Here is a 21,473-nt window from a genome sequence, read left to right as displayed (position 1 = left end):
AAAAAAATTTTATTAGGATTTGTTGTTTAATTTAATTTTAATGCCCTATATATGTGTGTATTGGTGAGTTTGCGAAGGGATTCGAGACAGTTTTAGTAGATTAAATTTACTGAAAGCATAATTTCAAGATATTTTTGTTCAGATTCAAATTTATTTTTATATTTTTTCTGACTTGAAGGCAGAAAACAACAGCACAGACAAGAAATATATATTTTACATCAGAAGTCTTCTTTTTCATTTTTTAGGTTAACAAAATGCTACAGTTCATAAATCATAAAATGTAGAAAGGTTTCTAAAATACAGGTAAGTGAAAATGCTTTTTGATACAAATTCTTCAAATGTACATATGTTTTAGACATAGGGTCTTTAAATAGCTTAATAATAATAATTATAAAACAATACAATGAAACCACAAACCAGCTACATACTATAGCTTTCTTGACAAAAAGTAAAAAACAAACAAACAAACATGCAATACACAGTTTGTTGTAATTACCCATGTTTTTGCCAACATTTGAGTATACTATATGAAAATGAATAAAATCATAAAAAAAATTTAACTTTATCCAAGGAGGTAAAAAATAAACTATAACAAAAGACTCTAATTTCCTTATCAACTTAAAATAGTTTGTGGCAATGTTAGGTTGTGTAAAGACTCATTATTAAAAACAAGATTTTTTTTTTCCTCAAGATTAGAGAAAGTTAAAATAGTTTTAAACATTTAAATTAATATACTATATAAATTAATATTGCACAGAAAGTCTTTTAAATATTATGTTGACTGTAATAAAACATGAGAGGCCTGAAATCCACTCAGAAACAGTGAAGCCCTTCTTCATACTTACTCATTTTGATGAAAACAAGGGTTTTATAACACTAGAAAACTACACAAATTGCAAATCTATTGCAAAGTTCCTGTGTAACAGTTACATTCAGTTATTATTTCTAACATTGCACAGAGGTCAAATGGGATAAAGACATAATCGTTGAAAGACATAATCGTTGAAATAATCGTTGTGCTTTCTATTGATGCTACTGTTCCCCTTGCAGGGACACTGTGGTACATATAGACCTGTTGGGTCACAGTGCAGCCAGGCTGTCCTTGTTGGCCTTTAGGAATTGGCTACAAGCAGAAAAGGCACTGTAAAAACTGGATGAGAGGCCAGCGATGTCTGTAGAGATGTAGGGGAGAACGCCTGGTGTTGCCTGATTGTAATAGGTGATCTGAGACAAAACAAAGGTTAGATGTCAGATATGACACACCTTCTAAGTACTTTTCCCTTGTGCTGCAGTTGAGTTGCTTCATGCTATTGTGATGTGCTAACAGCGAGTATGCAGGCAGAAAAAAATGTCCCTCTCATTTTGCGAACCTTGGTGACAAAATGGGACTCTTCCCAGATAGTGAAGCCAGCACAGAGCACCTCTCCCCTGGTGTAATCCTCAGTGGGAGGGTAAGTGGGCAAGGTGACAGAACGCAGAGCGATCAGATATGGGTCCCTGACAGGGATAAAAAAAAGAGAATGTAGCATCATGAAACTTTATAAAAGAGCAAGCTGGAGGCAGTAATGCAATAAGGTGGAATAGGGAATCAAGTGAGCAGGGACATGACAAAGAAAATCTAAAATGACATGAGCAGTGTTTTTCGTGCTTTATGTTACATCACCTGGCATCACATGGCTTCCTCCTGGACGCAAGCAAGATAAAGTCCTGGCCTTTGCTCCCTTTGCTGACAGAGGGTGTAGCTACACGATAAAGGGTGTCATCCTCGTCTGCCTGGTTAATTACCTCACAATCCCTGTAGTTAACACAATAACAAGCACCGATAAAGAGCTTTATGTTTTACTGTTATCGCTGTCACTTAAGACAAATAGGCAGTTTAATAAGTTACTGTATTAGGTTTTCAATATCCCGTCTGCATATGCCTGCAGCATAGAGTTTGAACTTTAATAAGTTCTAACATACTAATAATTTCTATTTCATGCAGATGTAGCATGCAACTTAACCTTGTGTTTGCTTGTTGGTTGCCGCTATGATGTAATGCAACTGTTTCTCAGAGGCATAGACTTTCACTGATGTCTAACAGTTAGGTGGAACAAGCCACACAGTTGGACTATTTGACACTTCATTATTTCTGTGATGTATAACTTTTTCTAAACTTATGCACACCTTTTTGTGCTTGTATGGATTTTTATTATTTTTTTTATTTACATGTGCATACAGTGAATATTTCTCTAGATTGTATGTAAGTAATTTTAATTCTCTGTATGTGTGCTGTACACGTGGCAGAAATTACAATAAAGACTTTGACTTATAATTAACTTAGTTTCTTTTACAGGTATTGTTGACAATAGGAAAACTACAAAATAACACCGATTGATCCTTATTTGGACTGGAAGTTGCTGTGCCTCACATCATGCAAAATGCCAAGTATACACAAGTGCTACTGACTCATAATGTCGGTCCCACTCTTTTCTCCTCCTTAGGTCTGACAGTAGGTGGAACGTCTGCGCTGCTGGGACACTGACATGCATCTCCACCTTGAAACACAACATATGGTTTTCCTCCAATGTGTACAGTCTGACCTAAGGAATGGAACGTAAGCAAAAAGAAGAGGTTGGTCCAGTTTCTATTCGTTCCAGGCATCAAAAGTTTACGTTTATGCTGATGTGAGATGTGCATACAGTCACTGTATATCTTTTGAGAATGACTAGGTCTTAGGTCATAATCCCCAACTTAAAAAAAAAGCTATGTGGGCCTATTTCCATCAAATTACTGCGATTGTGAATTTTCAGCTTTCATCAGCCAAAAATAATCCAGATCAGAATGCATGTTGGATTCACAACAGCTGTATCTCCTTAACAAGCTATTTCCAGGATAGTTATACAAACAACACTGACCTTATTTTTCTCAGAAGCTAAAACCCAGTTGTTTCTGGTATCCATTAGTTTCAGTGCTGAAACATTGTTGTAGCTCAAGTACATCTGAAAAAACAAAGGACTTTCTGAACTCAGACTGGCTGAATACAGTGGCATAATCTGAACAGCTTTTCTAAACATGTGTACCACTGTTGGCAAGAAATAACCTGATTACTTGGATCCCAGGGCACAGATAAAGGTACTTCAGTTTGCTTGCAGGACATAATGTATTTCCTGTGAATGTGTAAGGCATAAAGTATTTACATACAATAAGAGTACAAAGGAAGAACCAAGAACATGATCAACATCAACATTGTAGCTGCTGGGTGATCCCAAACATTTGGTTATCAAATAAAGGAATAAAGATTATACTGGAGTCGTTGTGTTATACAGTTGAACAATGAACTTGTTATCCTTGACAGACTCTGCACCAAAGTCTGCCCAGCTGTGACATGAGGTTCTGCCAAGTCATTTGCTCTTGCAGTGTATTGTAAACAATGAAGTCTGTAGCACAAAAACAGCATTGGTGTATATTACATCATACAGCTGACTTAAGTTTTTTTTTAACAAACATTTGGGCAAGTGTTTATACTGACAGCACGACACATATCTGCAATAAGCCAATAAAAGCCCTCTGATTAATGGGTCATGCTCTACAAAGAGCAAAGCGTGATGGTTTATGTGCAGATTCTAACCTATCGAGACGAATCTTCTTTCTTGCAATGGCTTCTTGATAACGCCTCTTTCCATCCTGCGAAATGTGGGGCAGAAAAAAAGTATCTAATGAAAGCCTTCTTTTGTCAGCTCTACTGTATTTTGCATATTAAAGTCGTTCTATGGCATCAGGAGATCTAGTTTACTCACCACAGGCACCGGTCTTATCCGTGGCAACGTGCGTGGTTTCCTGTGACTGTCCAGCACCTCAAAGGTCATAAAAGCACTATTTATATGGCGCAGAGGTTCTCCACCCTGGTAGGCCTCAGCACACACTCCAACCTCCATGCTAGAGCACAACATTTATTTCCCCCCTTTCTCTTATTACTTTATTCGGATCATTTACAGTATGTGAATTATTGGCACTTCGTACAATGAGAATTGTCCATTATTTAGAAGCTCACCTGTGCTTGAAGGAATTATTAACAATGGCTTTCAGTACCAGTCGGTCACCAATGTGAGATGGCCCACGAAAGTGGAACATGTCTATAGTTCTCAGGGTTGGATGAGCGTTACACAAGCGACTAGGTCACAATGTAAACAAAAAATAAATAAACATAAAACATTTTCTTGAGTTTGTTTTATGTGTGTTTGTTTGCCCTTAATAAAAATTGCATCCTGGAAATCTGTAAAACTCTCATATCTAAATATGAAGCTACAGACAGAAATATAATGTTATTATATGAGCTTTCATGCTAGTATGTGTATTGCAGGAGTGTGCTTTCAATCTCCTCAGTTAAGTCTCTGCTAGAAATATTCTTTTGAGTTAGTTTGTTTCAAGCAGGAATAAGTATGAGTATGTAAATAATAGGTGCATACCTTGCTGCAATCGTAGCCACATTCTCCATCCAGGCCATAATCTGGCCCCCAAAGGTGCTGACTTGATGGTTGGCATGTGGTGGTAGCACTAGCTCCACACTCTCTACTCTTGTCCTCTCAGCTGTCACAGCATCCTGATATTCCTGGCATTCTCCTGGACAGAGCACAAAAACTATTACTTTTATGTTTAGGTTTTAAATGATGTAGATGCTTGCCTAAGTGCTGTGTTACAAGGCCTTGTGTCAACTTGTACCCAGCTGAGCTGTGCTGCTGCTCAGTAGGTCTGTGATGATCTCAGCGTGGATGAGCCTCATCCTCCTCCGCTCTGCTGCCAGGCTGTACTCCATCTGCTCAATTTGTGTGTGAGGAATCACCTGCTTCAACTGTACCTGTGTACATACAGAATAGAAAAAGCCAGGAAATGTTTAACCAGCTTGAGGAAAAAAAACTTTTTTATCCACGATTTGGTTCTGGTCTCTTACCTTTCCGACTTCAGTTCGTCTCGCAACAAAGGTAGCAAAGGCATGGCAAACTTTCCACTGTTTGTCAGTGTAAAGGTCTTCACAAGTCACCAGTATTCCCACCTAAACAAAAAAAAAATCACCTGTTTCTTAATATGTGTTTCTAAGGAAAAAATAATATTACTATCTTAAAACCTATTATAATTTTCACCAACCTCCATACTGGATGTGAAGGCTCTGTTGACCCTTGCTATGATGTTGACCACTTTTCCCACTCTGAGGCACAAAGACACAGATTCTTATCTCTACTACCATCAAGGAGCAGTGATTATGATATCACAAAAACAATCTGAATCTGTACTGTGAGAAATAAGGTTTAGTCAAAAGAGAAAACAAAATTTTAATTTAGTAGCCAGAATCATTTGCAGTACAATGTCTTTTAATCTTTTTATTAATTAATTAATCTATTCAATGTTTAACACCTACAGTGTTGTGAAAAATTCCAACCCCCTCTTGATTTTTAACAAGTGAAGGCAGGCTTGTCTCACCTCAAAGAAATAAAGAAATGGCATCCACTAAGGAGTGGAAACAAGAAAACCTTTGCTTATTCAGAAGAACACAGATACTTGTTTGAATTGTTCCCACAACACAGAAACGGTCTATGTCAGAATCAGAATACACTAAAAAAACACATTACTTCTGGTTAAGCCTGGTGTGATCATGTGGGGGTGCTTTGGAAGACTTTATTGCTTGAATAAATAAATTATATGTGAATAAAAATACAAAATAAAATCAGGAGGGGACTGGATGTTTTTACACAGCATTGTACTGTATGTATGGACTTAATTTCATTATTTGTTTTTTTTACTTTAAAGCTTCAGTAAAGGTTTATTACAACTAAACAGAAATTTGTTCAAGAACTGGGTATGTTCCCCAACAGTCAATGCAGCTTGTTTTGTCTCTGCAAACCAGTACTACACTGGAGATACACCTTGTTGGAGCAACAATAAAATCAAAGCCTTACTCTATGGTGTGTTCAAAATGAATGTCGTCCACACAGGCAGTGATACAGGAACAACCGGCATGTCTCTCAGCTGTGACAGGAGAGATTACACAAATATTTAGGTAGGGTAGCACAAAGCCAGTCTCTGGCAGTCAGGCAAAGTGAAAGTTTATGATCTTTAAATATATTTATCCATAAACGCATATAGATATAATCTGTCACTTAGTTTAAATTTAAATTAATTAACTCTATACAGCTGCAGCAGCAGATTTTAATGCCTGAACATAATCATTTGCTGTGTATCTATGATCCCTGTAAATGCCTCTGGAAAGTGAATCAGTGAACAAGGGGTTTTTAATGCCCCTTACATTAATAGGCCAAATACAACAGCAGCTTTATTCCAATAAATGCAAGACAAAAGAACATAAATAAGTAAGAACCGACCAATTTTATAATAACTGATTGTTCCATTGCAAAAAAGTACTTCAGAGTTTTGAAGTATGTAGACAATTATGGGTGAGTATAAGGAGTAAAGAAGGAGTCACTGTCTCAAACCAGAGCAAGTGGTCAAGTGCAAACTGTAATAATGTTGCACAATGTTTGATGACAATTCGTGATGCAGTGCATTTTAAGTCTTTTATGGATGCATTTTGATGAGAATTTCAACAAATCAATATTTATTTAGTGTGTATAGCATATCCACACAAACCAGGAATTTGCCTCATTGAGCTTTACAAGGTACTCAGTCCTTACTTAAAGACTTGTTTGTCTGTAGTATTTTCCCAACACTTAAGCAACTGTTACTATATTACATTGTGATTGACATGCAGTGAAACTGAGATCTAATTGTTTAAAATAATTAATGTACATATACATCATATATCAGCATTTCTGGTGTTAAGAGACTTGTTCCACAGCAATTTTTAAACAAAAACAAGTTTCCTACCAGATAAACAGGCTGTGGAGTCCATCCACTTCAGCAACTGTCCTGCACTCAGCTCCCCACAGTGGTTGGCATGACAGGGCAGCACGATCTGACTCATCTTCACTTCAGAGGGGTTTCTGTACTCTTCCTCACTCTCCTGAATGAAATGAGGGTCCAGCACTGTATTGGCATCTTTCCCCTCTGATGTCATATCTAACAGCTCTACAGACAGGAAACATATAAAATGTGTTACAGTAGAGCCAGGACACAGCATCTGTGATCCAAATCCAAATAAAATGGGTGCACCGTAAAACAATGACTAGATTCCACTAAAACTAATTAACTAAAACTATACTACAAATGCAGTTACTGTTGTAATTGTTCAGTTGCTTTCAGAATTCAAAGGAAAACAAAACATTTTTAAATATGCACACTTATAGTGTCGTCTGCAAAACCTGTAGTATATTGCCTGAAGTAAAAATGCATTACTGAAGTTTATTTACAAGGTTTTTCACATTACTCAGTAAACCGTGTTCGATCAAGGCTCACACCCCCAGTCTGTCCAAGCACTGGAACATAAGACGCTTTGAATAATCTGTACTCACTTTGTCCTCTCAGGAATTACTGAACATTTCTCCGCTAACTAAAGGTCCAGAAGAAACCTGAAAAGCCCATTTGTTTAGTACCTTTTCGACAAGCTATGGCACTGACTATAAACAGTTTAAACAGTCGCTTTAATTGCAGTCCATGGGTTGTCTTTTCAGAGCAGTTGACAGAGTATTTAAGTGCACATTCATACTGCTTAGGAGTGTTTGCCCACAACTTCTTTAACATTTGGTGGTCAGCTGACTTTCCTGTTATTGATGACAGAAAGCTCCAGTGACCTTTAAATTTGCTTGTGCTGCAACTTGCCCTTGAAAAATAAAATAGCCTGCGGAAAATTGTTTCTGAATCTGGTTATTGATTCCCTGAAACAAGCCACCGTTCAATTCGCCAACTGTCACCAATAAAAAAAACAGCCTTACCTTATCTTAAGTGTACCTTACTAAAGATTAAGGTTTCTGTCGATGAAGTTGAGATCTGGTCCTTATAGTGCCAGTTAACGTCAGCTACTAAACATGAGACTGGCTGAGAAGGAGCAGCTTGTCACCCCGTGGGACCCTGCCTTTTCTAATTTCACTCATTTCTCCACAATCCAACAACATAACACATGCACGCGCACGAACACTACAGTTTACCAGGGTTTCACCACTGGAGGGAGAGAGAGACAGAGAGAGAGCCTTGCCCCTGAGTGTTTACGTCCAAATATTTAAGGTGGAACTCAGTCGCCTCTTTTTTTTTTTGGCTTCTAAAAGGTGCTAATAAATACAGTATGTGAAAGACAAGAAACAGTATTTTCGTGTGGACCGTCTTCTCCAGATCCATATTTTAGTTATTTATTCATTTTGTTAAAATATACGCCAACATTATGTAAGTTAGGCATACTAGAATAAAGTCTTTGTTCTAATAATGATCTGCATTCATTAATCAGAAGTCAACACTGACTTTAGTATTATATACATTGAATATTTGTTTTAAATTCTCCACTCGCCCCTACTTCGGGGCGGCCTTATTCCTTCCCTCAGACTCGGGTCTTGGTAGCTTGAGGGTCCTGCGCAGTATCTTAGTTGTTCCTAGGACTTCTCTCAGTCTACCCTCATACGCCATAAAGCCCAAAAAAAATGGAAGTATAGGACCCTTTCAGTATGTGGCGTCAAAAGGACAAACAAGACGCATTAGACGAGTAAAAAACTGAATACATCATAGCTAACACTATTTAAGAGAAACCTAGGCCCAGATGTTAAATAAAAAGCAATATAACGCTTCCCATCATCTTGTAAAGTAAAAGAGCAAACATTTTTCTTGCTTCATATTTTATTTGAAATATGAAAACTAGGAAAGAAAAATCTGATTTCAGTTTATTGCCAGAATGTGTACAACTCAGAATCAAGTCTAGAAAACAAGATGAGAGAACCTATATCTTTATGTTAATTAAGCTGATATCGCAGTTTAAAGTCAAAACAGCAAACAGAAAGCATGAAACGATAGACCTTAAGGCAAGTTGTGCGCTCCTATTGGCTGAAGGGGGCGTTAGTCATGGCCAGCCCCGCCTCTTCCTCCCCGACCAGGTTTGGTTGTCGACGGGCAGAGGAGTAGTGCGGTTGGAGTGCGAGAGGGTCGCGGCCGCGATGATCTGACAGATGAAATAGCGAAAAAAGAAAGAGAAGGCGGGTGTCCTCCTACATAAAACAATGTTTCCTAAAAGCAAAGGCACCCCGGTACCGTCGGACGGACAAGCACGAGAAAAGTAAGCTCAGAAACGTTTCTTATCGTGTATTTTTCACCTTGTAAGTTGTTCCTTCTTGCTCTCTGTTGTTCGCTGGACAGGCTAGCAAGAGGCGATTTCCTCTTACCGAGAATTGGATTGAATGAACCGCCTTGTCTGCTCGCCATTCCTGCTCGGACCTGTGTTTCTGCTACATTTGGTTTATTGCCGCCTCTTTACGCAACCACGACAAATTCCGTGTGCAGTTTGTTGGTGTTTTACCTGCGGTTGTCTCATATTTTTTTGCGGTTTTTCAGTCGAGAGCACAGGGAGGAGAAAACAATAACATCGCCGTGCAGCACGGCACATTGTTTTCTCTGTTGCGCTCCCTGGATGGGCTCCGTTTTTATTTCCCTCAGTCCCATCAGTACCACCGGGATACTCTACCTAGTCAGTACACAGCATGCTGGTGCTGTGTTTCTGTGTTTTACATCACGACGCACAATTGTGCTGTTTACCACTTTCTCCCATCGTTCTGCTATCGTTAATGAAGCTCCACTAGGCTTGGCTACACAGTCCCCATTTAATCTTTTGGCATAGACTATTTGGCAGCCATTGTTCAGAGGCCCTGTACCCGACTCAAGGTGCTCGTGGAGGAAAATGTAACCAAATATTTTAAGTTAATTTTTATTCAAGTCAGTAATTATTTTCAAATAAATATATTTTTTTCCTTTTACACAGGTTGGCTCTATACGTCTATGAGTATTTGTTACACATAGGAGCACAGAAGTCTGCACAGACCTTTTTATCAGAGGTATGTAGAATTTTGGTCAAATTCAACCATTTTAAAATACCCTCCTTAAACATTATTAACGGTATATATATTAAATTGACATGTAATGATAATTGTTAAACATTCCCCTTTTTCTAGATCCGGTGGGAGAAAAACATAACACTTGGAGAACCCCCTGGATTCCTGCATTCTTGGTGGTGGTAAGTGAAAACATTTTCCACTCCATGCAAACATTTCTAGGTTTTTGTCTGTGTCTCAGTTTGTTTGTCTTCTGTTTATTTCATGGTCTGTCTCATCCACAGTGTATTCTGGGACCTATATTGTGCTGCACCAGAGAGAAGAGAGACATGTGACCATTCTAGTGAAGCAAAAGCCTTCCATGATTATGTGAGTAATGTTTACATGGGAACTGTTGCTTTTGTATTGCTCTTTTTGTCTGCTAAAGAACAAAACTATTTAGCTATAAAGGCTAAGAAGAGCTGTTATAATGCACTCCCAAATCAGGTTGCACAGTGAGTCACAATTTCTTTTGTTGGACATCTTTGCGCAAAACAGTTGTAAACACTATCAACACTTGAGTTCTGACAGGATCTCAAGAATAATACAGCAGCCGTGCGTAAGGTTTTGATAATTCCCTTTGTCTCGAAAGAATATTATTATTCAGCCCAAAGTAAAGCTGTTACTGTGTTCTGGACAGTGTTTAGAGATGTAAGTGATTCTGTGTTTACCACAGAAACTTTGTACCTGTATCAAAAAGCCTAATGCAGGATGGGACATTATCTTGCTCTTTTTATGAATTACAATTGGACATCTTGACCTGGTCGTGGGACGAATGATAGGGCCAACAATTAGCTTTATATGCTTCCTGGAAATTTATACTAATGGCAGCATACTCTGAGTCAAACATGTCAAGTTATGCCCCCCCTTGTCTATTCCACGATTAAGGACCCTGTCTCAGTTATAAGGACGAAAAATAACCTGCTGTGTGTTCTTCGATTTCAAATAATTTTTACATGCAAAGTTTAATAAAGACCCCCAGGTGCCCCACACTGTTTGGTAGCCTATATGTTGAAACATTATCAACAATTTAATTGCTCAGGCTGAGTATAGTTTTCAGTAGCTGGTTGCTGCTCTAGCAATAGCACTTCCCCATTTGCATGGTATGGATGTTTTGCATCTTGATAATTATGCTGTTTTGGATGTGCTGTATTGTTTCCTGCTTTCAGTCAGCTTTTGAAAAAACATCAAAGAAAGTGTGAAATACTTGTTAGAGGCTTCTGCTGTTTCTGAACTGCGTTTTGCTAACATAGGGCCAGGTTTTGTTGTATCAGAATAGCTTATGAAAGACACTTGATATAAAGGAGGACTTAAGAACAACACAGTCTGGTGATGTATCAGACATGAAGGGGTTAAAATGGAGATGTTGGTCCTGCTCTTGGCAGATAGTGTTGTCAGGGTAACAGGCCTCCTGATCTGGCAGGTGACCTGGAAGCCAGGAAAGAGACTACAGCACAGCTCTGCCCTTTCAGTAACCACATTCCTTATTATTCAAACTTAAACACACAAATGAGAAGGAGCATTTTGTTTGAAACCAGCTTCCATTAAAATCAACTACCTGACCTGTGTCAGTGTAGTTGATGTTGCACATATGTTATTTAGGTAGGGTATGTTTTTGTATAAGTGGCGTTTTATCCTAAATACAAGTAACATCAAAAATTTCACAAATCTTAGTTTTCTTTGAATAAAGATTTTGATGGAATTTTAAAATGTTGTGCTTTAGGTAAAGGTGTAACAAATGAGCTGAAAATAATTTAGCATTTCCTTTCTATTAAAATATGGACATATCATCAGATAAGTTTTAAAACCATAAATAACACAAAATAAGTGGTTAATGTGCAACTTGTGGTTTGACTAAGATGATTTTCATAGCATGGAAAACATTAAGCAAATGAGGGAACAGTGAAGCATCAGTCTCTGATGTGTGCTGGTGTGTTGAGAGTTTCTGTGTTTGGTCTCCCCGACATCTTGTTGCCTTTACTCTCTCGTTGGTTCCCTTTGCGTTCATTTGTGGATTTTTGGGGTCAGGGAAGTGTTCGTCTGTCTGTGTGTGGACAGTACTAGTCCTTGGACTCTGGCTTTTGTTTAGGTGTGGGGGAGGTGAGCACGGCTCTCTTAGCCGGCAGTGCTCGTAAAGCCCTGGTGTAGTCATACTGGGCCTGATGAACGCTCCTCAAGGGGCCCTGTCTCCATGGCATCAAAGGGAGATTGATGGCTGTCAGATAGCTGAGGGGCAGATTGTAAAAAGGAAAGGGGAGTGGCACTGTGGCATATGCCCAGTATCCACCACCATGGAAGAGCTGGGGGAATAAAATGAGGAGGGGTAGTTGGGGAGGAAGAGAGGAGGGATATGAGAAGTGGAATAGACCTGCTTGAAGTAAGTATAGAGAAAGAGCGCATCCAATTGTTGGGTTTTATGATGTTGATTGATGGTTAAACATTTACAAGCTAAACATAGGGCTGGTTTCTTTTGAGTGTTGGTTCCAGTGGAAGAAGTGAAGCTGAGTTAAGAGCATGCTAGGTCACGAGGTGGCAGCTGGGTGGTCTGTATTCCAGCCCAACCCCCTTTATTTATATTTTTCCTTATTTGCTTTTAACTCTTACATTTTTTTCTTTATACGGTGTCCCTCTCTGGGTCCCCTCTTGCTTTTTCGCAGTTACCTCAATGGGCCTTTTGGTCATCCTCACACTCCTCTCTCTTTCCTACACCCCCCACCCCCACTCTCTTTGTTATAATAGCAGAAGAAGCGTATCTGCCACCACGCCAGTCTGTGGTAACTTTCAGTCATTTAAAGATTCAGAAACATAATGTGTGGCCGGCATTGCTTGTATGTTCTTGTACACATGTACATGCCGAGTCCTTAAAAGCTGGGGAGACGGGCATAGTATGTCTTAAAGGAGGTCCCCTGGGAGGTTGTAAGCAAGGTCCTAGACGAGAGCCTCTTAGCCTGGGGCAGGGCTGAGGCATCTGTCCTTCCTGTACCAAAGAGACGTGGCTCATTTAGACCAAAAGCAGCATCAGGCTTTTTGAGACAGTCTAGCAAGCACAGCTGTGTGCTTACCAGGGACATGATAAAGATCTAAACATAATGTGTAGGAAGCCTCCATACACATTGTTTCTCAGTCAAGCAAATGGTGTCAGACTTCTACAGAGCAATGAAGATTGGTAGTGTTGTTTTAGGGCTTTGTGGCCCATTTTTTCTTTAAAAAATTCAGCTTTGTTTTAGTTTATTTATTTGTAGACCACATTCCAGGAAAAGGCTACTTAAGGGTATAGGAACAAAACAAACTACAGTCGCTGTTTCACTACAGAGGAGCCAGACATTGTGAACGCATGTGCATAAACCACACTGATATGAAACTAGTCATAAACATCACTCTTTATCTCTGGTGAAATCATATACACTAGATATATAGAATAACATATGCTTACAATTACTTTATTTGCCTTTCGAATGCTGACAGGTTATGGGTTAATATTATCATTTACAAGCTTAAATTGACTAGTCTATTGAAGGTATTAGCATTAACTTAACCAAACCTGTAAAATACTACTTGGATAATTAAAGCCAGGACACAGCTTCATTACTGTGTCTTCAAGCCTGACACATTTTTGTGGTTGACTTGGATATCTATTACAGGAAGTGTACTAGAGACATAATATTTTGTTGCTATGATTTAAAATTCTACAGTGCATTTGCTTTGCATACAGATTGCATGTTGTAAATTTGTAAACTGTATAGATTGTAAGTTATAGTCTGTTAAGGATTTAAAAATATATATATAAAGAAGTGTCACACAGTTTGATTGATCTCATAATGTCTTGACAAAGAATATTTAAAACTGGCTGACATATATCTTTGTAAGAGACCTTTCCACTGTTGGTAAATTAGGCCTAGGTTGTGAATTGTATGTCCCCTCAAACTAGTGTCAGTCACTCAAATGAGTTTGAATTTTAAATCTTTTTCTGGTCAGAAAGCTGGATAACACGTCATGAAAAGAGGTCAAAACTATGAATAACTGTATAACCCCTTTACTGTTTAATGCAAATGGTGCAAATGAGTCACATAAAATTGTTAAGCTGTGGTTTGTTAGCAGGGTAGCGGTAAAGCAGTTTACTGTAGGCGATTCTGAATATACTGAGTGCAAAATAAAGGAGGTCTGGTTTAAGGCTCTAAGAATGTTAAACTAATCTTCATACTTGCATCTAAATATGCGTATTGAAAACTTGTTCCTTTTATAGCTTTTCTGTGAACTACGAAGTCACAAAAGTCCCTGAGCCCATAAAACAAAGCATTTTACCTATAAAATTGTAAAATACTCAAGTAGCCTGTAGCTTATTGTAATAACCTGTACTTCTGATGTGTGTGTTAATTGTTTTCTACACAAATAAAGCATGCATGGCACCATGGCATGATGCTGTTTTAAAGAAATCCCCTTCAACAATAATGGAATTAATCACAAAAGTATAGGATAAATATTTACCCAGAATGTTTGTGTTTATTAGATAGAGTAGGCTTCAGTATTGTTTCAGGTAGAGTGGGATCTCAAATTCATTCTTGTTTAACCTGCATATGAATGACTTGTCTGGGAAATGTAAATCTTGGTTGTGTTGTGTTGTATTTATGCAGTTTTGTTGCAGTACTGGGCTTCAATTGATATTTAGTTTACACTTCCAATTTTGTGCTGATTTTGACATCAGATTGAATACCAGAAATATATTTAATGATAATTTGATGTATAGAGCCTATGAAAATAATACATTCAAAATTCTATTTTAGTGGAGTAACCTCCAATGTTTGAATAAGATATGGGGTATATTAAGTAATATATTTAGTCAGATAAATAATTGGATGATTGTTTTTGAGATGCTTTTCAGGTCTCAGTCTTGACAGTGAGAATCTGGACAAGATTGGTGAGGGAGAACATGAAATCTGTCTCCACATGTTTTCTTAAACATCATATAGCAACAGTAGATGGTTTAAGAAAATTTCAGATGGGAAGTGTATGTAAACCTTTTCTCTTTTGGTCTACTTCCTAGACCTTCTTTCGATAACTGAATAGGATCTTTACTGTCTTTGTTATTTGACATATCCCTGTGGCCTCACTTCTCTCCTTGCTGAGGTATTTCACATTTGCCCTGCAGTGGCAGCCCAAGCAGATATAATTAGGAAAGGTGCAGTCAATATCAGGGAGTGTGTTGGCTATTGACCAGTGATGTTTGTGGAGCTGTGAGGCTTTGGAAAGAGACAAGGGGTGTATGTGTGTGAGTTTGGATACATCCCTCTGTTATCACGCTAGCATGTTTGCGTACATCTAGTCTACAGTGTGAGCAAGCTTTGCATTAGTAGCAATGAAGGATCTTCTCTTATTTTTGTAGCTGTTCTTTCGAAGCTAAATCCCACTGCTTTGAAGACATTAGCTCATCTCAGATTGCTTCAGCTACAGGGGAGTAAAACTCAGTCACTTAGGAGTGTGTGACCAAAGCAAATGGCACATTAGTGAATTAGGGCTGCGGTTTGAGCAGGAAATCAGCCCAGTGAGCCCCTGCTGTGCAGCAGCACTTTGGAGCCACTGACTTAGTGAATTCTGCCGATACTTATCCAATCCAGTAGATCTTGGATCAGCCAGGCTCAGAAGCCTCAGTAAGGACCCCATTAATACCCCTCCCATACTGAAGGCCCACAACTGATCTGGGTCTACTGAATGCCTGTTGTTGTTGTTGTTTTTAATACACAGAAATCAGTTAAATGATGTTATTTACTATCCTGGTCAGGTAATAAATGTCTATCAGCACTTTCCTTGTACCATTGGTGTTTATATTAAGATGGTGTTTGTTTTGTAAAAAAAAAGCCTCAAACGCATGATGAGGGTATTTTGCAGGACAGTGAGTTAAAGTTTGTAATACTGTTGTTCTGTCTGTTTTCTATCTTAGAGTGCAGCGGCAGCCCCCAGTCCTGTGATGGGAGGGATGCCTCCTGGTGAGGGCATGCCTGGTGGACCCATGCCTCCTGGCTTTTTCCAGGTCAGTTAGTCACTTATACTATCTGTAACTTACTGTTACTTTCATGCATATACTATTATCGTTTGCGATATCACTTTGACAGGTAATCTAATGAAAATGAAAATAAATTAATCTCCTGTGCATGGAACAAAAATTAAATTACCAAATATTATCCTAACACTAACACTTGGTAAATTGTTGTCAAGGTTTATTTAAAAAATGTGGAGCAGCACATGTCCACATGGGTGTCTGAACTGCTTTGTGTCTATTATTTTGCTCCACTCAGTGAACATAGCAAACATCATAGACATTGTATCTGTCTGAGCCCATCCTGTGCTGTAAATAGGCAGGCGTGGTCTGGTCATTTTCCCTAATGGAGAAATCGAAAGGTGCAGCACCTACTGTAAATCAATATCTCTTGAAGAAAAACGATAGGATGAGGTGACAATTGCAGTTTTGCTCTGTCTTCACTAGCCCAAACTACTCTTTTTAAATCTAGATATTTAGGAGCTAGAATCCACAAAGCTGTGAGTCATTATGTGATCATGTCAACATCAGGAGAGTCATTTTGACATTGATATAGGAACGTACACACACTCATACATTCTATACCAGAATCCAGGAGGAGACTCAATTAGACGCCTCACAATCTGTCAGATCATCAGCATTAGTGACACAGTGCCGGTGTTTAGTGTTGTTATAAAGCTAATTGCATAGCGCTTAATTGATGCTGTTAATTCAGGGAAATTAGCACTGATAACATGCTGCATGCAGCAGGCTTCTTAATGTCTTGACTGACAGGCAAAAGAGCACACATCCTCTCCCTCTCTCTGTCTCTTTTCTCTCATTCAAGGCTAAGTCATTTGCTTGCTCCTCTCTGCTCACTCTTACTGTGTTTGGTACATACAAATGAGCATCTTATTTTTGTACATGTTTACATTTTTTGCAGCACACTTTGGTTCTCGCATTCCAACTGTCTTCTGCCCTGCAGTAACCCTGCTTTTCTCTTTGCCCCCCCCCACCCTTTTTTTTCATTTTATTTTTTTATACACTTCTGTTTCTTGCTCCCTCTTTCTGTCCTCACCTCATCCTCCCTGCTCTATCTTCCTCTTTGCTTCTTCATTTTGTGCAATGCCACAGGGTCCTCCTGGCCCCCAGGGCTCTCCTCACCCTCAGCCTCCTCCCCCTAACAGTATGATGGGACCCCACAGTCAGGTAACTGTCCCTCTCCCTTTCTCTCTGTTTTTGCTATCTGCTGTCATTTGGGAATCCTGGTTCTCAGTGCTGATGCTTCATGCTTTTATGCTGCTATCAATATTCTCACAAACATGCAATTCAGAAATTAAGTATATTGTACCATTTGAGGGATGCATACAGCTTTTTTTATTTATATATCATTGAGCAATTATATTTCTCTTGTAGTCCTTCATGTCGCCTCGCTTCGCTGGAGGCCCAAGAGGCCCCCCTATTAGGATGGGCAACCAGGTAGAGAACTCACCAAATGGATTCAGAAAAAATTACACACATTTAAACCTTCAGTTTCATTGGATCTTTTTTTTTGTTTTATCCCTGGTAGCCACCAGGTGGAGGACCAGGTGGTCATCCCATGCTCACCAACATGGACCCCACACGACCTCAAGGTATGAATCAGTGGTGTATTCAGTTTAATTACATATTGCATGTGTCATAGAGACAATATATCCTGCTATCTCTAATCAAATAACTCCTGTGTTCTTTTATCTATCCAGGTCACCCTAACTTGGGGGCGATGCAGAGAATGAGCGGCCCTCGTGGCATGGGACCCATGGGGCCTGGCCCTCAGGTAGGCTTATCCGCTCAGTGTCCTCATATAGAACCCATGTTCACTGCATTTCTTTCCTTCCCTACGGGCTCTGGTGGGCAAAATATTGCTAAATTGAATATCAGCAAAATCCTAACGAAAGCTGTTTTGAAAATGGTCTTAATGAATGAACATGGTCTTACTACTGCCCAAAATCCCTAAATCAATTTTCACTGAAAAAGCTGTGATGTTTTTTATTATTTTTTTTGTTTTTTTCTCAGAACTTTGGTGGTGGGATGAGGCCCCCACACAACACCATGGGTCCTGGTATGCCAGGAGTAAACATGTGAGATTTTTTTTTTATTGTAATAATGTATTTCAACCTGATTACAGTATCTGACTATGGCTTGTATTGCTCTAGGGGCCCAGGGACTGGTCGGCCATGGCCAAATCCCAACAATGCCAATTCTGTGAGTACTAATGCACACACTGGGGGAAATGCTGGTTCAGATTGCAGCCAGACCTCCTCTCAGAGTGGACAAAGTCTAATGTGTTTCAAGGTTCCAGTCTGGGATGTAATTGTAGTATTATGTGTCATGGTTTCCACAGACAGTTAGACAGACAGCTGTAATGGTGTTAGGATGATGAAATGATTGAATGATGACATTTTGAGGTATAGAAAATGGTTTGCACTCCCATTTCTGGTGTTTAATGTTTGTGTTTTTGGTTTCAGATGCCTTACTCATCACCCTCTCCTGGTGCATATGGGGTGAGAACAGATCCTGATGTCTCTACTATTTTATACTCAACTATTTCAGGCTATTTTATATTTTTACATAATAGCCAGAAAGTTTAGCCTAGAAAATAATATTTAACATTGCTCTGTATTGTAACTCTGTTTTTCCAAAGGGGGCTTCTGGAGGAGGAGGACCCCCGGGAACTCCCATCATGCCCAGCCCTGCAGGTTAGTGCCTCAATAAATTAAGCTGTTAATCACCTTGTCTTGCATTATGCAGCATCCATTGAATGTGTGTATGTTTTTTCAGACTCAAACAACTCTGGTGATAATTTGTACACCATAATAAACACTGGACCCGGCAACCGGAATAACGTAAGTTCATTTTGCGGGCGGATGTGGTTAAGGAGTTAAAGTGGTTGTCCACCATTAATTTGTGGTTTGATCCCCAGTTCCGTGTGTGTGTGTGTGTGTGTGTGGCAGTATATTAATGTAGCGATTTGGGTACCAGTAGGGTGGTAAGGAACTTTATACACCAATCACCCACAACATGTGCTTTCACAATGTTAGAATTTTTTGGTTGAAAATTTTAAAAAGTGGATAATTTAATTATGTGTTTATTATTAAGCTCACAGTGGTCGAGTCAACTGGAGTGCTTTATATAATGAGGTAGTTCTAATGTTTTGGCCTCACTATTTACAATGAATGAGGGGGCAAAAACCTTAGAACTACCTGCGAATATAATGCACCCCAGTACAACCATCCACTGTGACCTCACAGAAGACCTAGTAGTATTATCACCTTTCTGACAGAGTTAACTTCAAAATGTAGAAATTTAGGATCTTCCAGCTGTGAGTGTGTGAGTGAGTGAGCGAGCGAGCGACCCCTGAGTACATTCTGTCTTCTTTCTTCACCAGTTTCCCTTGGGCCCCGGCTCTGACGGACCCCTGGGAGCTATGGCTGGGATGGAACCACACCACATGAATGGGTCACTAGGTAACACCACCAACTACAATCTACTTTAAAAACACAACACACAAATGTTTGGGTGCATTCTTTTGCATTCACTGAGTGCACAGTATTCCGTTGTCTGTTGTGTGACGTGGTATTTCAGCTTTTGTATTGTTTCTTAATGCCAATTTAAAAAAGTTAAAGTTTTGTAAAATCGCTTTATTTTTAGGCTCTGGTGATATGGATGGTATGAACAAGGTAAACATTGTTACCGTACAAATAATCTTTACATGTACTGATTTATTCTGTTAAAAGTGAATGTTACAATCTTAAAAAAATATATTGTTTACTCTTTGTTTTAAGAACTCCCCAAACAATTTAAGTGGCATTAGCAATCCTCCTGGGACTCCAAGGGATGATGGGGAGCTGAGTGGAAACTTCCTCCACTCCTTTCAGAGTGATAACGTAAGTCTCTGTGCTTGCTAACATCAGTATACCACTGACTACACAAGCAAGCAGAACATTTGAGTATGTTTCTATCTCCTGTATTCTGTTTCTCCACAGTACTCTCCAACCATGACGATGAGCGTGTGACCCCCCCAACCCCCATACGTCATTATTTGCCATCATTCCGAGGATCTGAACTTACTTTAGGACATGGCCAAAACACATCAGCACCAAATCAGGGACGGGCGCCATTTTGGTTCCACATTAATGCCAGAATGCTGACCAGAGAAATATCAAAATGGCTGGCGACTAATGCTCCTTGCTCAAAATGAAGAACAATTTCTCCATTTATCACAACCCCAAGTGTGACGAAACCAGCTACTGAAATTCATAAGTTTTTCCTTCTTTGCAGAGTCCCTCTATCCCTCTCAGTTTTCTCAAAAATGGTTAAAGTTTACCTCTTGTACTTTTTAATTATTGCTTTGTGGTGCAATATGTGCAGGAAATGTCTAGGCTTTTGTCACTTAAAACACTGGAGAGTGTGCATACGCATTGTAAGCTTGGAAAGTCTTTGTCTTGTCATTTTACTTATTGCCATGCATACTGTGTCACAAAAATCAGTTGACATAGGATTCAGAATTTGCCTTTTACTCTATGGACACCTTTATGAATAATATACTACTCCCAATGCCCACTCTTCTAGTTAAAGTGGTTTTTAAGGGGAAAAGATGTGAACGATTACAGCTTTTATTGTAATGACCTTTTACAGTATGTAAGTGCTCAGATGGCTCTTACAATGTCAGATTGATCATGTTTGATCAATTTCAGTCTCTTACTGTTGACGGCAGCGTTACCCTGCACTCTCTGCTGTTTGATTCCACCAGCTGGACTGCTGTTGCGTTCTGTCATGGGAAGCCAGACTTTGACATAAGAAATGAGTGCATGAATACTGAGAATCTGTGTACAACATACTACCTAGTGCTGCTCTTCTCTATGTGGACACCCGCTTTAAGATGTGGTGTATATCTCTTTACCTGCCTGTGCTTAACACTCTGTGCTCTTCATCGTTGTAGCCTTCTCTGTTATTTGCAGTTTGGTCGATTATGATGAAATGGCTATGAATGAGCTGCCCATTTTAATCTCTCGTATCTATTGGTTGTATCATTGGTCATCCCCTTGGCCCTGCTCCTCCCTCCTTCTCTTGCCAGCCCACACATTTTTTTTATATTTTGATACAATCTTTGACTACATATATTGCCCCAGTTATTCAAAGTTAGTCAAAGCTTTCTAAACTGATTCTCGTAGGCATCATTATAAACTTAGCAGCAGTCTTGTAAATGTGATGAGAATTTTTTTTTTTCTGTGAACATTACACATTATACACATCTGTCCTATGTTGCCTTTATTTGCTGATATTTTTTTATTTCAAATGAGGAAAGATTGCTTGTTAATATAATTTTACAATAACTTATTTCAGTGTGTGGATTGTTTTATTTTGACTGTTGCATTTGATTTAATTGACCCATATTTGTTACTGAAGCTGTGATTCAAACAGCTTTAACA

At 39.0% G+C, this 21,473-nt stretch overlaps 2 protein-coding genes across 7 annotated transcripts; one reads left to right on the top strand and one right to left on the bottom strand.

Annotated features, from left to right (window-relative positions):
* Positions 1–129: 129 nt before the first annotated feature.
* On the bottom strand, positions 130–9,373 carry acot11b (acyl-CoA thioesterase 11b). 5 transcript variants are annotated; one of them, XM_067512687.1, is made up of 17 exons: positions 7,863–8,852; positions 7,443–7,768; positions 6,859–7,059; positions 5,934–6,003; positions 5,125–5,185; positions 4,931–5,032; positions 4,702–4,837; positions 4,449–4,602; positions 4,034–4,153; positions 3,780–3,918; positions 3,611–3,666; positions 3,083–3,149; positions 2,898–2,981; positions 2,449–2,582; positions 1,664–1,795; positions 1,371–1,497; positions 130–1,224 (listed from the first exon to the last, which is right to left on the bottom strand). In XM_067512687.1, the coding sequence occupies exons 3-17, from the start codon at positions 7,046–7,048 to the stop codon at positions 1,081–1,083; spliced, it is 1,716 nt and encodes a 571-aa protein (XP_067368788.1). In that variant the 5' UTR covers positions 7,049–7,059; positions 7,443–7,768; positions 7,863–8,852; the 3' UTR covers positions 130–1,080. The 5 variants fall into 5 exon arrangements, with proteins under 5 accessions (XP_067368788.1, XP_067368786.1, XP_067368790.1 ...); XM_067512685.1 differs by lacking the exons at positions 7,443–7,768; positions 7,863–8,852 and adding an exon at positions 9,222–9,366; XM_067512689.1 differs by lacking the exons at positions 7,443–7,768; positions 7,863–8,852 and adding an exon at positions 8,928–9,068.
* ssbp3b (single stranded DNA binding protein 3b) lies at positions 9,044–21,381 on the top strand. 2 transcript variants are annotated; one of them, XM_067512696.1, is made up of 18 exons: positions 9,044–9,184; positions 9,884–9,956; positions 10,074–10,135; positions 10,238–10,322; positions 15,928–16,017; positions 17,137–17,211; positions 17,419–17,481; positions 17,573–17,636; positions 17,745–17,818; positions 18,058–18,122; positions 18,198–18,246; positions 18,510–18,545; positions 18,686–18,740; positions 18,823–18,887; positions 19,430–19,508; positions 19,693–19,721; positions 19,827–19,928; positions 20,028–21,381. In XM_067512696.1, exons 1-18 carry the CDS (start codon positions 9,129–9,131, stop codon positions 20,055–20,057), a joined length of 1,152 nt encoding a protein of 383 aa, XP_067368797.1. In that variant the 5' UTR covers positions 9,044–9,128; the 3' UTR covers positions 20,058–21,381. The 2 variants fall into 2 exon arrangements, with proteins under 2 accessions (XP_067368797.1, XP_067368798.1); XM_067512697.1 differs by lacking the exon at positions 17,137–17,211.
* Positions 21,382–21,473: the final 92 nt, after the last annotated feature.

The sequence above is a fragment of the Channa argus genome, chromosome 8 (genome assembly GCF_033026475.1).
Source record: "Channa argus isolate prfri chromosome 8, Channa argus male v1.0, whole genome shotgun sequence".
Classification (NCBI taxonomy): Eukaryota; Metazoa; Chordata; class Actinopteri; order Anabantiformes; family Channidae; genus Channa; species Channa argus.
The sequence above is the reverse complement of the archived record's forward strand: the minus strand, read 5'-3'. Positions and strand labels throughout refer to the sequence as shown.

What these genes read in the sequence shown, in the direction of transcription:
- acot11b (XM_067512685.1), bottom strand. Translation starts at nt 9,330, where the DNA reads ATGGCGAGCAGACAAGGCGGTTCATTCAATCCAATTCTCGGTAAGAGG. An exon ending in AGGAAGCCATGTGATGCCAG is followed by an intron (nt 1,498 to 1,663) that starts GTGATGTAACAT and finishes TATCCCTGTCAG; the next exon opens with GGACCCATATCTGATCGCTC. An exon ending in AGTCCCATTTTGTCACCAAG is followed by an intron (nt 1,225 to 1,370) that starts GTTCGCAAAATG and finishes GTTTTGTCTCAG; the next exon opens with ATCACCTATTACAATCAGGC.
- ssbp3b (XM_067512696.1), top strand. Translation starts at nt 9,129, where the DNA reads ATGTTTCCTAAAAGCAAAGGCACCCCGGTACCGTCGGACGGACAAGCA. An exon ending in CTATTAGGATGGGCAACCAG is followed by an intron (nt 17,482 to 17,572) that starts GTAGAGAACTCA and finishes TATCCCTGGTAG; the next exon opens with CCACCAGGTGGAGGACCAGG. An exon ending in ACTCCTTTCAGAGTGATAAC is followed by an intron (nt 19,929 to 20,027) that starts GTAAGTCTCTGT and finishes GTTTCTCCACAG; the next exon opens with TACTCTCCAACCATGACGAT.